At 46.0% G+C, this 12,931-nt stretch overlaps 1 protein-coding gene across 2 annotated transcripts in view; it reads left to right on the forward strand.

The window, feature by feature from the left end:
* Positions 1 to 322: 322 nt before the first annotated feature.
* The window catches only part of ZBTB40 (zinc finger and BTB domain containing 40), a 39,838-nt gene continuing 27,229 nt past the window's right edge, over positions 323 to 12,931 (forward strand). For both annotated transcript variants that reach the window (XM_090024104.1, XM_090024105.1), the window contains exons 1-3: positions 323 to 442; positions 6,080 to 6,870; positions 8,304 to 8,437. In XM_090024104.1, the coding sequence (XP_089880230.1) occupies positions 6,135 to 6,870; positions 8,304 to 8,437 (870 nt within the window). In that variant the 5' untranslated portion in view covers positions 323 to 442; positions 6,080 to 6,134. The remainder of the gene's footprint in view (positions 443 to 6,079; positions 6,871 to 8,303; positions 8,438 to 12,931) is intronic.

A 12,931-nucleotide genomic window follows, 5' to 3' on the forward strand; every position in this document is an offset into this window, starting at 1 on the left:
AGCGTGAAACGAACACAGGGGCCCTCGCGGCCTGGCCCCCGCTGGCCCAGACCTGGGGACAGCTGAGCACTCAGCCACGTCCTCCCAGGGACGGGAGGCTCGGGGACAGCAGTTGCCGTGGGGCAAAGGGACATTCGTTGCTATGGGGCAAAGAGACGGCAGTTGGTGTGAGAGAACTCCACGCACCAGTTGTTACGGGGCAGAAGGGTCATCACGTGCGCATCCCACGTGACAGGAAACAGCCCTCCCCTGAAGCAGCGATCACATGACCCCCCCGCAGCCACTCCTGCGCCGCCCTCCCTCCCCACGTGACGCGGGAGGCCCCCGCTCGCCTCAAGATGGCGGCGCCCAGGCCTGGCCTCAGCGGCGTTGTTGAAGCTTTATTGTTCCCGCTGTGGGCGCCCGGCCAGGCCCCGTGTCCGCCGCGGCGCGCCCAATAAAGGTAACCATGGCGACGCCCAGGCCGCAGGCGGGGGAGCGCGGTGGGCTTGGGGCCCTTCTGGCTGTGGGCCGGGCCAGGCCGCGGTGTGGCGTGGCGTGGCGGGCGGGCGCCCGTGGCGGGGTGGGGGGCCCAGGCTCCTCGGTGGCTGGTTGAATATGCCCGAGGGAAGCTGCGCAGGAGATGCTGAGAGTCTCCCGGGACACGGACGAGCGGGCACTCGTCAAAGTATACCCTGTGTGCGATGTATACGGTGGTCCAGTGGGCTGTAAAACGTAGTCGTGCACGTCTGTGCACCGCAGTGTGTCCTGCAGCACGCGGCGCCCCGGACACCTCCCACAACAGCTTCAGAGCTGGACGCGGAGGAGTGCGAGCTGCCCCCGTGCAGTGGTGGTGTGGCAGAGGCCCCGCGGGCGTGTGCGTGCACCCATCTGGGCCCGCGTCGGCGTCCAGCCAGAGGGTGACAACTGCACGAGGGACTCGTACAGGACGTGTGGCTGATGTACCCGAGCCCAGCGCTGCAATCTGGAAGAAATAACCCTGCGTCGGGAGCCAGGGTCCGTCCGGACGTTCACACCTGATAGGATCCCCGCAGTCGCGTCACCTGCCGTGCCCCAGGGGACCGTAGCACCTACTGCGCCCCGGCCAGGAGCTCCCGGGTACGCAGAGCGGCTGTGCTACATGTGCAAATTAAAGCTGGATAGAAACCAGCTATTAAGTTGTTATGCATTTTCTAGCTCTAACCAATGGTTATTTTGCACGTGTAGCTGGTCTAAATCAATTGCACAGTTGACCGATTCATCACGTAATATATGTAACATATAGAGGGGGGTTAGAGTCATTAGGAAGGTACTTAGTCATCTGCTTTTTCAGTATAAATATGCCAAGGGAGGACACCAGGACCTAGATGAACCAACTTTTCAGAAAAGTCCCCCCACCCAAACAGACACAAGCTAATTGAGGACAAGTTTCAGCTGGACATAAGGAAAACTTTGTTTCTGTTCACGTCGCTAGAATCTGGAACGCGTCCAGCAGCGGTGGTGCAGTCTCTGGCGGTCTGTGAGAGGAGGCTGGACAAATACCTTGTTGAGCTCGTTGGAGCCCAGTTACCCCCTGCCCCGGCAGGGATCCAGACTCAGTGATCTTACAGGACCCTCCAGGTCCTTTCTGTGGTTTTGTGTTCATAATGTCCCCATCTCGGCAGCCAAGTGCCTGTTTCCTGCCTAAGCCTGACTGATGCCATGTGCCCTTTGCCCAAAGTCCTCGGGGGGGGGACTCTCTCAGGTAGGTGTTCACAGAACACGTGTAACACACTGACACAAGATGTAGTTGTGACCACTTCTCTACAACACAGCTATGGGAAGAGGCAGTCGTGCAATTCTTCTGTGTACCTAAAGCTTAGAGAGCATTCCTCTGATGTGGGAGACGTGGATTATATTCCTTAGTCTGGGGGGGATTCAAACCCACAGCTCTCCCCCTGAAAGAGTGCTATAACCACAAGGTGATGGCTATTCTGGGAAGAAAATTAAGTTACATGGTCCTTAAATAAAATTCAGAAATTGCTTTTGGAGCAGGAACAAAAAAAACCAGTGTCTCCTTGACCACCCAGCTGAGTGCCTTGGCCCCAGAGCTACAAAGTCATGGTTCTTGATCCAGGAAAAGCACACCAACTGCAGGTGCTTCCTCAACCTGATGAAGAGTATTTATACCCAAAAGCTGGCTAAGAAGAATTTCTTCAACTGCCGAGGGCTTGGAACAGGCTAACCACAGAGGTGGTACAGTCATCCACCCTGGATGATCTTCAAAAAGTGTCTTGATGCCCATCTTGCTGGGGTCATCTGATCCCGGCAGTCTTTCCTGCCCAAGTGGAGTGGGGCCGGACCCGATGGTCCCTTCCAGCCCCTAACAACTATGAAACTATTTAAGTTGGTCTAATAAAAGGTATTGGATTCACCCAAATAACCTTGTCTGCCTGTGTCCTTAGACCAACACAGCTACAACCTACACTCCTGGTTCTTGGGATCATGCTTTCGTTCTTTCCAGGGTATTAATTCTTGCATTCTTTGCTGCGCTGTGGCAGAGCCTCACCTGGGGGACTGGAGAATTTCCTGTCAGAGCAGCCATAGCCTGCTGGTTTTGGTATTTGTTGGGTTGAAAGAAGAGGGTTTGAACTCCCTCATCCTGAGGACAGCTCCACCAGTTCCTGGGTGAGTGCACTAACCACTAGCAGCTAGGGTGGGTACTGTGGTACTTCCACCACTTCCTCCAGTTTCATTTTAAAACAAAAGGACAGCCACTGCTCTCTCCTTTGAAGAGTGGATGCCAATCTGGAGTTGATTCTGAGTGGAGGTGCTGGCCTAGAGCCCTGAGTTAAGCACCTAAGCCTGGGGAAAAAAGGGCATTTCAGACACACCAGAACCCAGGAAAATAGTCCCCATTTTGAGTTGACCCTTCTTGAACACTGTCCTTTTGAAAGCCTTTCCCTTAAAAACCGCAAGAGCCTTTTGATATGAAGATTAGGGCTCATTACAGATCATTTCATGCTCTGCCTGGTCTTGGTCTCATAGGAGGTCTATTTTCTCCTGTGCTTTACTGAGAATAGATTGGCTCAGTGAAGCTGCTCAGAGCAGCATAGCAAACACTTATACATTTAGAGCGTGGAATCAGCATCTGATGTAAACTCACACGACAAACAAGCTCAGAGCTCTGACTTGCATCCTGTGCTTATTACAGATGTCACTGAAACCTATACAATTTCAGTAATGCATTCGGCATCCCTGGCACAGCGAGGCACAACAGGAACAAAAATGTGGAGCAAACTTTGCCTTTATTGACTGTTCTGGGGTAACAAGGTAATTTTGTTCTCTGATTGGGGCTGCCTCGTTCTGAGTGGGATGGGTAACAGCCCTTGCTTCAGAGGATAATGGAAAACGCACTGTGATGACTTGGGGCATACCAATTCATTTTTTAATCTATTTTATTTCCATTTGGAGTGTCAGTGCAGATAGATAGCCCAGGAAAACAAGCCGTGCAGTGGCTATATTCTGCCTTCTTTACAGATTGAGGAGGACTGAATATAGTCAAAGTGTTGCTTGTTTTCCTCTGTTATCTGTCTGCACTTCAGCTTTGAACTGAAATAAAATTGATTGAAAAACAAATTGGTATGCCCTGGTTCTTCATACTGAGTTTTACATTATCCTCAGGGAGCATTGCCTGTTCCTGCACTTTGGAGCACCCTAAAGGAAGGTAATGACCCTTCCACTTCTTTCAGCTCTTCAAAAGAATGAGTTACTTCAGGTGGCAGAGGAAAGAAAATTGAATTGCTGCTCATGTTTTTCTGGCTTTCCAGTGGCCTCATGTTAAGGTCATCATCTCAGTAATGAGGAGCCGGAAAACTCGTAAACCCACACAAAAAAGTATTTAAATTCTGAGTTAAGATTGTCAATCTGTCCTTAAATCCTGTGTTCACAAGGCTTTGTGTAGAAGGCCTCCCATAGTTCAGAGCCTTGGACAAAACTCAGGGGAGAGGCAGAATGAAAAGAGAGAGAGAATGATTCTCTGCTTTCTGTTTTCATAGATTTTTTTTGGTTTATATGAGAAGGTTTGAAAAGATGGTTTGTGTGGGTGGAGCAGTGGCAAGTCAAATGCATGCTCTGCAAAAGGGGCCATTTCATGGTGAGAAGGAACACTTCACCTTGAGTGACCATTTCAGTGCTGGGTTACTCTGTGCAGCACAAACAAGAGGATGCAATAAATGCAGGGTATTTCACGAGGTGAGTATGAGACCCACTGGCTAGGGATCAGGTATCAACCACAAGGGAATGCTATTTATGTCTGCCTGGTTCCCTGCCCCTTGCTAATAAATACACTTTTGTTGCATTTGCTTTGAATAATTTTTTATGTCCTAAAAGCTTGAACATAAATAGTTTCTCCTAACATTTTCTGTACTTGGAGTCTTAGGACCACTCGTGTTAGGGAATGGCATTTTTCTTTGGCTGTCATGGTTTCTGCTATTGTCTGCATCGCACAGCTTTCAGAACAGCAACTGCAAAGTACTGTCAGCAGAGGGAATATGAGACTGTGCATTCACACAGGGGTAGGCAGAGTTTTCCAGCTGCAGGCCAGAATGACCCACCCCAAGTCAAAAGCAGGCCACCAGGTACTAGGACCATACTATAGCTGCTGTTTGTCCCTGTGGCAGCATGGGGGGAGCGCTCACAGCCAAAGCCTTCATCCATGGGTCAGATCCAAAGGTTCCAACAGGCTGGATCCAGACCATGGGCTATAGGCTTCTGTCCCCTGCATTAGGCTGTTAAAAAGCAGGGCTGTTTTGCTGTTTAATTTCTTGCGAGTGTAGTGATGGAGATTAATATATATTTAATATTTTTAAAGAATATAAAGATTTACATGCTGTAAGACTCCTAAGATGATACACAGATTTAAATGGTCCCTGGGTTATAATAATGAATGTTTAAAGTGGGAATGCATGTTAGTAAAGGTGGTGTTCAGTGCCTTACATTATGCAATAACTTTTATAATATATGTTATATGTTATGGCTGTACCAAAGGTATGAGATCCTTTTGGTGACACTGGCGTGCTAATACAGTCTGATGGTAACAGCTTTCTAGTGATAGGAAATCACCAGCGTCACTAAAACTAGGGTTATATCTAGTCTATTATTTTAGGAACACCAGTGTCTCTGCCTAATAGCTAAACTGTTTATCAGGTTATATATAGATGAATGGAGAGACGTAGTTAGCCATGTTAGTCTGAAGTCAAGTAGAAGGCAAGGTAGATTTGCATTGTATAGACTAGCCAAAGTAGATATCTGTAGCGTGTGTGTGTGTGCACACGTGTGCAGACACACGCACACATGTGTATAGCACAAGCTTGTGTGAGCTAAAGCTCACTTCATTAGATGCTGATGACAGCAGCACAAACCCCAAACAGGCTCCATGTCATGTGAACACATGCCGGCTCCCGTACATTGCTGGCATGGTGTACAGCACAGGTGGCTGGTCCAGGATGCATGCTGCATTCGGTGCTAGTTTGTGGGCCCGATCTGGACTGATCCTGGATCCAGTGTGCAGGGATGTCTTGTGGGCTCTATGCATTGGGCAAACCTCACCCTATGAGTCTAGGAAGCAAATAGCTGCGAGAGCTATTATGTGTTATGTTCAGATGGATGTAACCAGGAAAATCAAACTCAGGTTTCATTCAGACATCCTTTCCCTCAGTTGAGGAGATTTCTCTGCCAAATTTAAACTGTCATCTTGTCTTTAGAACTGTTCGCGATTTTTCAGGTCAAAAGAGCTTTGCAGGGAATGTGGTTTTGGTTTTGTTAGTTCATTCTCAAATATCTCTACTCAAACATTTAAAAAATAACCTCCCACACATTCTGTAGATACCATGCCTAGGAAACTTCAGCCCTAAAGGCAAAAACTGAGAGGCCGAAAACATACTTGGAATGAAACCTGTTCTGCATCGTTAACTGCGGTAGCTATTCCTGCTTATAATGCTGGATTGATCCTTTTAAAGCTAATGGAAAACTTACATTAAAAATAGTTTAGTTTACTGCTGCTTTCTGCCTTGCTGTTGGCTCTGAAAAGTGCTAACAGGTTCTTTTATTTCATTTCTAGCTGGTTCTTATAAAAGCAGTGTGAAGGTGGAAGAGGCCAAGAGGTCGCTGGAGCCATGGATCTTCCCAATTACAGCAGACAGTTGCTACAACAGCTGTATGCTCTCTGCAAAGAACAGCAGTTCTGTGACTGCACCATCTTTATTGGAAGCGTGCATTTCAGAGCACATAAGCTTGTGCTTGCTGCTGCCAGTCTGCTCTTTAAGTCTGTTCTGGATAGCACGGATACCATCTCCATTGATGCTTCTGTGGTGGCTCCTGATGAGTTTGCTCTCCTACTAGAAATGATGTATACTGGCAAGCTCCCGCTCGGCAAACACAACTTTACCAAAGTCATTTCTGTGGCGGACAGTCTGCAGATGTTTGACGTGGCCGTTAGCTGCAAAAACCTCCTCAGAGACCTCATCAGCTGTTCTGCTCAGGAGCAGGTAGTGAGGGACATCTCTGGTCTAACAGAGCCATCTGGATCTGTCGAAGCTAGCGATTCAGCCCAAACCAAAAGCCCTCCTGCTGATGGTATGGCAGAGGCTCAGCCTCCAGAAGAGGTTCCAGTGTCTCCTGGCCCCGCAGAATCTGAAGTGGAAGCTGTCACCTCTGCCTCTGTGCAGGAAATTATTATGAATCACACCTTTTTGCAGGAGGAGGTTCTGGAAGAGGAAAACCCAAGTGACTCCAAAACCCTTGATGAGGATGCACATGCCCCTGCTGACCCCCAATCTCCTGCTAGACTGGAGAGCTGTGAAGAAGTGGTTGCTGAGCCTCTGGAGAAGAAAGAAAGAGTTGGGGATTCAGGTGAGAGACTCTGGGTCTGGTCATAACTCTGTCTCCAGCAATTTTCAGTTGAGGTCACAGGTATAACTGGTAAGATTTGAACCCTGGGCACAAACCACAGAGATGCTGCTGCTGCCAGGGAGAAGTGACAGCAGTGCCACCAGCAGACAGGATTAATACCCCCTAGAGCTCCTGCCATGGCTCCATGCTGCCAAATCCCATCACCACTGGACTGTAGCAATGCTGAATTTGGTGGCACTGGCCTTGACCTCCATCCCTTCTGTGAATGCTGCTCCACCTCCCATCACTGGAGCCCTCTTTACCTTGGCAAGTGGGTCTCTCACACTGATTGTCCGTTGGTAGTTATGCTACTGACTGAACTACTCAATGGGACCCTATTGCGTGGGTGGAGGTTGAGTTTATTTCTCTTTATTTTCTGTTCCCTTTATTTTATAAAGGGGTCCCCCTGCTATTGCGCAATTCTATAGCAAGGATCCTTTTCCTCTTTAACCCAACACATCCCTCTGGTGCGTTATACAGCACCTATATATACGATGGACCTCTACTCTGACATGCTAATTAGCACACGTTGGAGCAGAATCGATTAATTGAGTCTGCCGTGTGTCATCTGGAGCATGCTAAATAGAGTGTTGCAGCAGTGTTGTCACATATTCAGCATCCCCATACTTCAGAATGGTGGCAGGGTACTTTAACTAAAGCTCGCCCCTTCCCTTCCATCCCGGAGCATGTGTGTAAAAGCTCATAAAGTCTGGTTCCTGACGTTGTTTTCACACCACTCACCTGAGCTTCTCTGAGCAAAGCCTGCCTAGCCTATATGTATGCTTCTGCATCTGACATGTACAAGCAAGGCCATGTTCAATGGAGAGGTAAGGCAATCTGCATAAAGACAGGTGAGCAGAGAAGCTTGTTAATAGCTTATCTTTTCCAACTCCTGGTTAGCATGTGAGGAAATAAATGTTGCCCTGGATTCAACGTAAATATTCCATTTGCAAGCTGTGTCAAATGCACTTTTCTCCCTGCAGGCTGCATGTCACCTTCAAAAAGGATCTGTCAAACAGGTTTTTCTTGTGGTCTACAAAATGTTGGCTATAAATTGGTGCTGTTCAGTCACATATTTATGAAAATTTCTTCAATCAGCAAGTAAGGTTCTTTGAGTAGATGTGAGATCTTTTATTAGACCAACTGAGTAGTTGGGAAAAAGTTCTTAGCAAGTTTTCAGGCACAGTCACCCTTCTTCAGGTGAAGGTGACTGCACTCTTTAGGATGGGTGACTGCACTCAAAAGCTTGCTAAGAACTTTTTTCCAACTACTCAGTTGGTCTAATAAAAGATATCACATCTACTCAAAGAACCTTGCCTGCCCATGTCCTTAGAACAACACAGCTACAACCAAATATTCAGTCGGCAAATAATTCATCTTGTTCTCATGCACAGAGTCAGGGAGCAAAAGCTGTAAACTGGATTTTCTGCTTCAGCATGAAAATGTTTTCTCAGAGGCCCTTTCTGACACCCCGGCTGTGCTAAAGAGACTGCACGAGTGTGGAGAGCTTGACGTCTCTCAGAAGGAGGTAGGTTTGTGTGTTGGGTAAGAGGTTTTCTCCCTTTCCTCACTCTTTAAATATACAGATTGTGTTGCAGCCCATGCAAAAAATTCCTTCACCACGTAAGTAAAAAGTTCTAGTGCTTAAAGACATGGCAGTGTCTAAAAATGGCGCCACTCTGGAAAACTCCTGCAAGAAGCATTTGGTTTCTAGACTCTCTCTGGCTAAAGTGTTCTTGTCTTTTGTGGGAGGGGAGGGGGCAGCATAGAACAGCACATTGTGTGAACACACAGCAACAGGGAGATTGGCATGGGATTACAGGGAGCTAAAGCTCCTGTGTCGTATTGCCTAATCATGTGCATTCCTGGACAATGCCCGTAAGAGGAGCACCTGTGAGAATAAGGTGGCGGGGATGTACAGTGCAGGAATTTAAACCTACCCAGCACCTTCTGCTTGTAGGGAATTATCAGTTTTGGAAGGACTCTCATATGACCTGGCAAAATAACATTTCTTTGCCCTCAGTGAAGCTTCATAGTGAGAAGCTGCTCAGTTCTGTTCACAAATAAGTCTATCATAAGCAACACAAGGAGGTTCCAGATATGCAGTTTGCTGGCCTGTCATCCCAGAGTGCTTTTAATGGAGAATGCTCCATTGTAGAAGCAGTGGTTACTGCTGGCATTGGTTAGTGCTCACTTAATGCTGAGAGATGTTTAATATCCTGAACAATAGCAGCCTGGGACCAGCCATCACATGAACTCAGAAGCCAGCAAAAAAGTAATAGCCAGTCCTAAAGTAACACTACTCTGGTTCTTATTCACAGTTATTTTTAGGCCCAGGCTGTATTTCCAGTGAAGCAAATGCTAAAAGCATTTGTGATGCAACACAGAGGGTGGTATTCTGTTTCCGTTTAGTTGCTTAAGTGACACTTTTCTATTTGTCTGCATGGATTTCCTTGTACCGCCCTCTTACCAAGGCCCTCTACATAAGCAAGCCTTGACCCTGAGCTGAGCTCTGCTGACTTCAGCGTGGCTCCATGCAGTTGGCATGTAATAAATTGTAGCATCTGGGTCTAAGATCTTAGTCTGAAAGCTCAAAAACTGTTCAGACATCTGACCCCGAAACAACTGTGCAATTTTTTTAGAGGCTATGAATAAATGCAGAATAAATGAGAAATGGATTTTCTTTAAACCTTCCAGAAAAATTGCTTCTCAGTTTTAAACAAGCATGAGAATTTTCAATCCCAAAGATAATAGAGGTGGAGGAGGAATCCCAAGCCATTGTAACTAAGGGCTTAGACTAAAATGTCCAGCTCGGCCACATCTATCACTTTGCGAGTTCCCTTCTGGGATAAGCAAGATGCGTAGACACCAACACCAACTCCCTGCTTTATTTCCAACAGCGAGTAGCTCTTTCTAGCAATGGCTTAGTGTTGTCTTTAGGGAAACAGTGCTATGTTTTGAAGTCATGCTTAACATGTAAGTTTGGCTCATAAGAGCTGAGCTCAAGATGTAAAATTAAGGTTGCAAATGTGTCAGTGGAGGGATTCAAAGGACTTTCTCTCCTTTTGTGCTATTTTAAGTCATTTGCTTATAGTCTCACTTTTACCTTATGGCAGGTAATAGCCATTTTAAAGGCCATTGGAGTGGTTGTGTTGAAGCCGAATAATGAGAAGTGTAGTTCAGGGAGTTCCTCTTTCTGCTTCACGCAGCCTTTGCTGGGAGCACTCATTCTGCTGCCTAGGAGATGTTTCCTTTTCTGCCATGCTAGTGCCTCTTTTCTGACAAATTCTTCTTTGCTGACAATAAAAAATATAGATGTTTTCAACATGGCAGGACTGGGCAGATGGTCTTAGTACCAGAGCTGGTTCATGGTGACTTCTCAAGGCTGCTCCGACCTGCTCATTAAATTGTAGGCAGTTTTGACTTGTAGGCACTTTGAACACAAGTTGCCTTGACTTTGGCTCTGGGATTTCCTGTTCCGAGACCTTTAGCTTTAGGACCCTTTTGTTATCCATGAATATGTATTTTGTCCTTTGGAGCAAGTATCTGGCACTTTTAGGGGAGCACATGCTTTATGCTCAGGTTTTAACCTAAGATGCCACTTCTCTAGTTCTTGGTATATCCAACAAAATGTGCATATTCCTGTTTGTTATTTGTTTCCTTGAAGGAGTCTTTTGGTGCATGGCCCAGTGAGCTCATTCTCTTGTGTCTCTGAGGGATTTTTGTGCGACTACATTCTGCTGCTGGAAATGGAAAATGCAGACATACCCTTGATGAGCTCGTTTTTTATTTAGGAAGAGCTGATTTGTCCTTTGTTTAGAATCTCTCTGTGTATCTCTCATATAAACTATTCCTATCTAATTTGGTTCTGGCTTGGCTCAAACCTGCTTGGAAATGAGAACAAGACAGAAATTGCAGTAATTTGGGGAAGCGTGGAAGAGTTTTGCTGGTGTCAAGTCTTATCTTCCTGTGCTCTCTTAGAGAAACTCAATTCAAATTATTGCACAGCTCATTTGTTCCCTTTACTTCTGCGTTCAGATAAAGCGGAGGAGTGTTGATTCTTCCACGTAGAATAAATGTCGCTGTGCTTGTGCATCATTTCCATTGTATAAGGGCCTGTCCAATTATTGTCGGCATCTTGGTGCAGCAGCAGGAATTTCTGGACAGCATTGTGAGTGTGTGGGCTCCATTATCCCCTGCATCCCAAGCACTGGGTAATTGTCTAGAACTTTGCTCTTTTTAGTCAAATTACAGCTACAAAAATGTTCTCCATCGTGGAAAAACCCATCTGGAGGTTCTGGCCTTGACTGGGCCTTTTCCCTGCCTGGAGAGTTACTAGATTGACCCATTTTTTGCTGATAGGGACAAGGGATCCTCTAAGCTGCATCATTGATTTGCTGGTCTCTTGTCAGGGGATCTGTGAGAATATGTGTTTGCAAAATAAAAAGACCCCCCTGGTCTCTGAACCATCCATGTGAACCTGGATGTGTAGATTTTCTCTGTGACTAGCGTGTGTCATGGCATCTGATTAACTTTATGGTTTGGTTATAGTTTGCTTGTTTTTCTGTAGTTCAGATATGTAAAACTACTCCCTGCGCTGTCTGTGCTGATGTACTCTCTGGGTAAAAACTCTGCACTGTGGTGGCAAGCTTCTAATAACTCTCTTACATTTGCTTCAATGCTTGCACTTCAAAAATTACTCGATAAAAAAAAAAACAACTTCTTTTCACAGAAGACTGATCATTATGCCTCTAAAATTTTCCCAGTGGAATGCACTCATTTGCAAATGGCAAACCTTGTGTTGGAGGAGACTTCACAGCAATGCGTGGCTAGAACTAGGAATGCTGCTTCTCTTCAAGAGAATGTAAATAGGACCGGCTTGCAGAAATAGCACCTGCCTTGTTCAGGGTCAGTTAACCAAATGTATTTTGGTTTGTATGTGGGATGCAATGGGCTGGGGAGGAAATCCAGCATGTAACATAACCTACATCTTGTAGGGGTTTTTTCTGCATAGTTTTCTGTGATCCATTTTTGCCATCCCTCCACTGTTTACCTTTTCTCTGGAACTGCTATCCAGGCACATCTCCCATGCCAGTGGATTCAAAGGAATAGCTCTGTAGTTAAGGTGTACAAGGCATCCTGTTCTAAGCCGTGTGTGTGTGTGTGTGTGTGCGCACGCGCGCGCTTATATTTCCCTTCTTGCCAAACATTTGGGGGAAATGCCTATGTGATTTGAAGTAACCAGGCTATTTTTGGAAAATGCAATGCAATTGCTTTTTCTTTGTTAAAGAATGCTGCTTGCTGCCACCTACTGACTCTCCCAGACTTGCTAGGACTCGATCCTTCAGGATGGGTATGCTCAATAGTGGCGGTGAAAAGATTCAGCTTAAATTTTAGGAAGTTACTAATGTTGATAAATGTTAGGAAGTTACTAATGTTGATAAATGTCCTGGTAATGGTTACTGTCTGATTCAATTTAGTTTTAAATAGGAATCCTAGCAGAAGTTATAACGCAGGGAGATCCATACAGGTTCTGTGGTTTCTCCTGCAGAGTACTGTACCATTCACAGGACCAGCTGCCCATTATAGCTGTAATGGATGTTTCCCAGATACAGCAGATCTACAATAGCTTGAGATGAACCTGTACTGGCAGGGCCTTTTCCTGATCACCCCAGTGGTGCAATCATAATGGTTCTGACTACACTTATGGGCCAGATTTCCCTTTAGTTGGGACTATTTTTTTAAAGCGCTCAGCTACTATTTAGGTACCTATGCCAGATGGAGAGCATTCAGAACATTTAAAAAATGTTCTCAGTGGAGCAGGTGGGTGTTAAGGACTCTTGCAAACCTAGTTCATTTATGAGAGTTTTACAGATTTTCAGGGGGTAACATTTTTTTTGAAAGAAAAGAAAGAAATCTCTAGTGTAGTGATGTTTGAGAGCCTAGAGTTATAATCATTAACAGCAGTTTGCTTGCCTTTTTGTCACTGAAAAAGGTTTCAAAATTTAATGTGGAATAAATG

The sequence above is a fragment of the Crocodylus siamensis genome, chromosome 12 (genome assembly GCF_052110815.1).
Source record: "Crocodylus siamensis isolate JL-2025a chromosome 12, ASM5211081v1, whole genome shotgun sequence".
NCBI lineage: Eukaryota > Metazoa > Chordata > Crocodylia > Crocodylidae > Crocodylus > Crocodylus siamensis.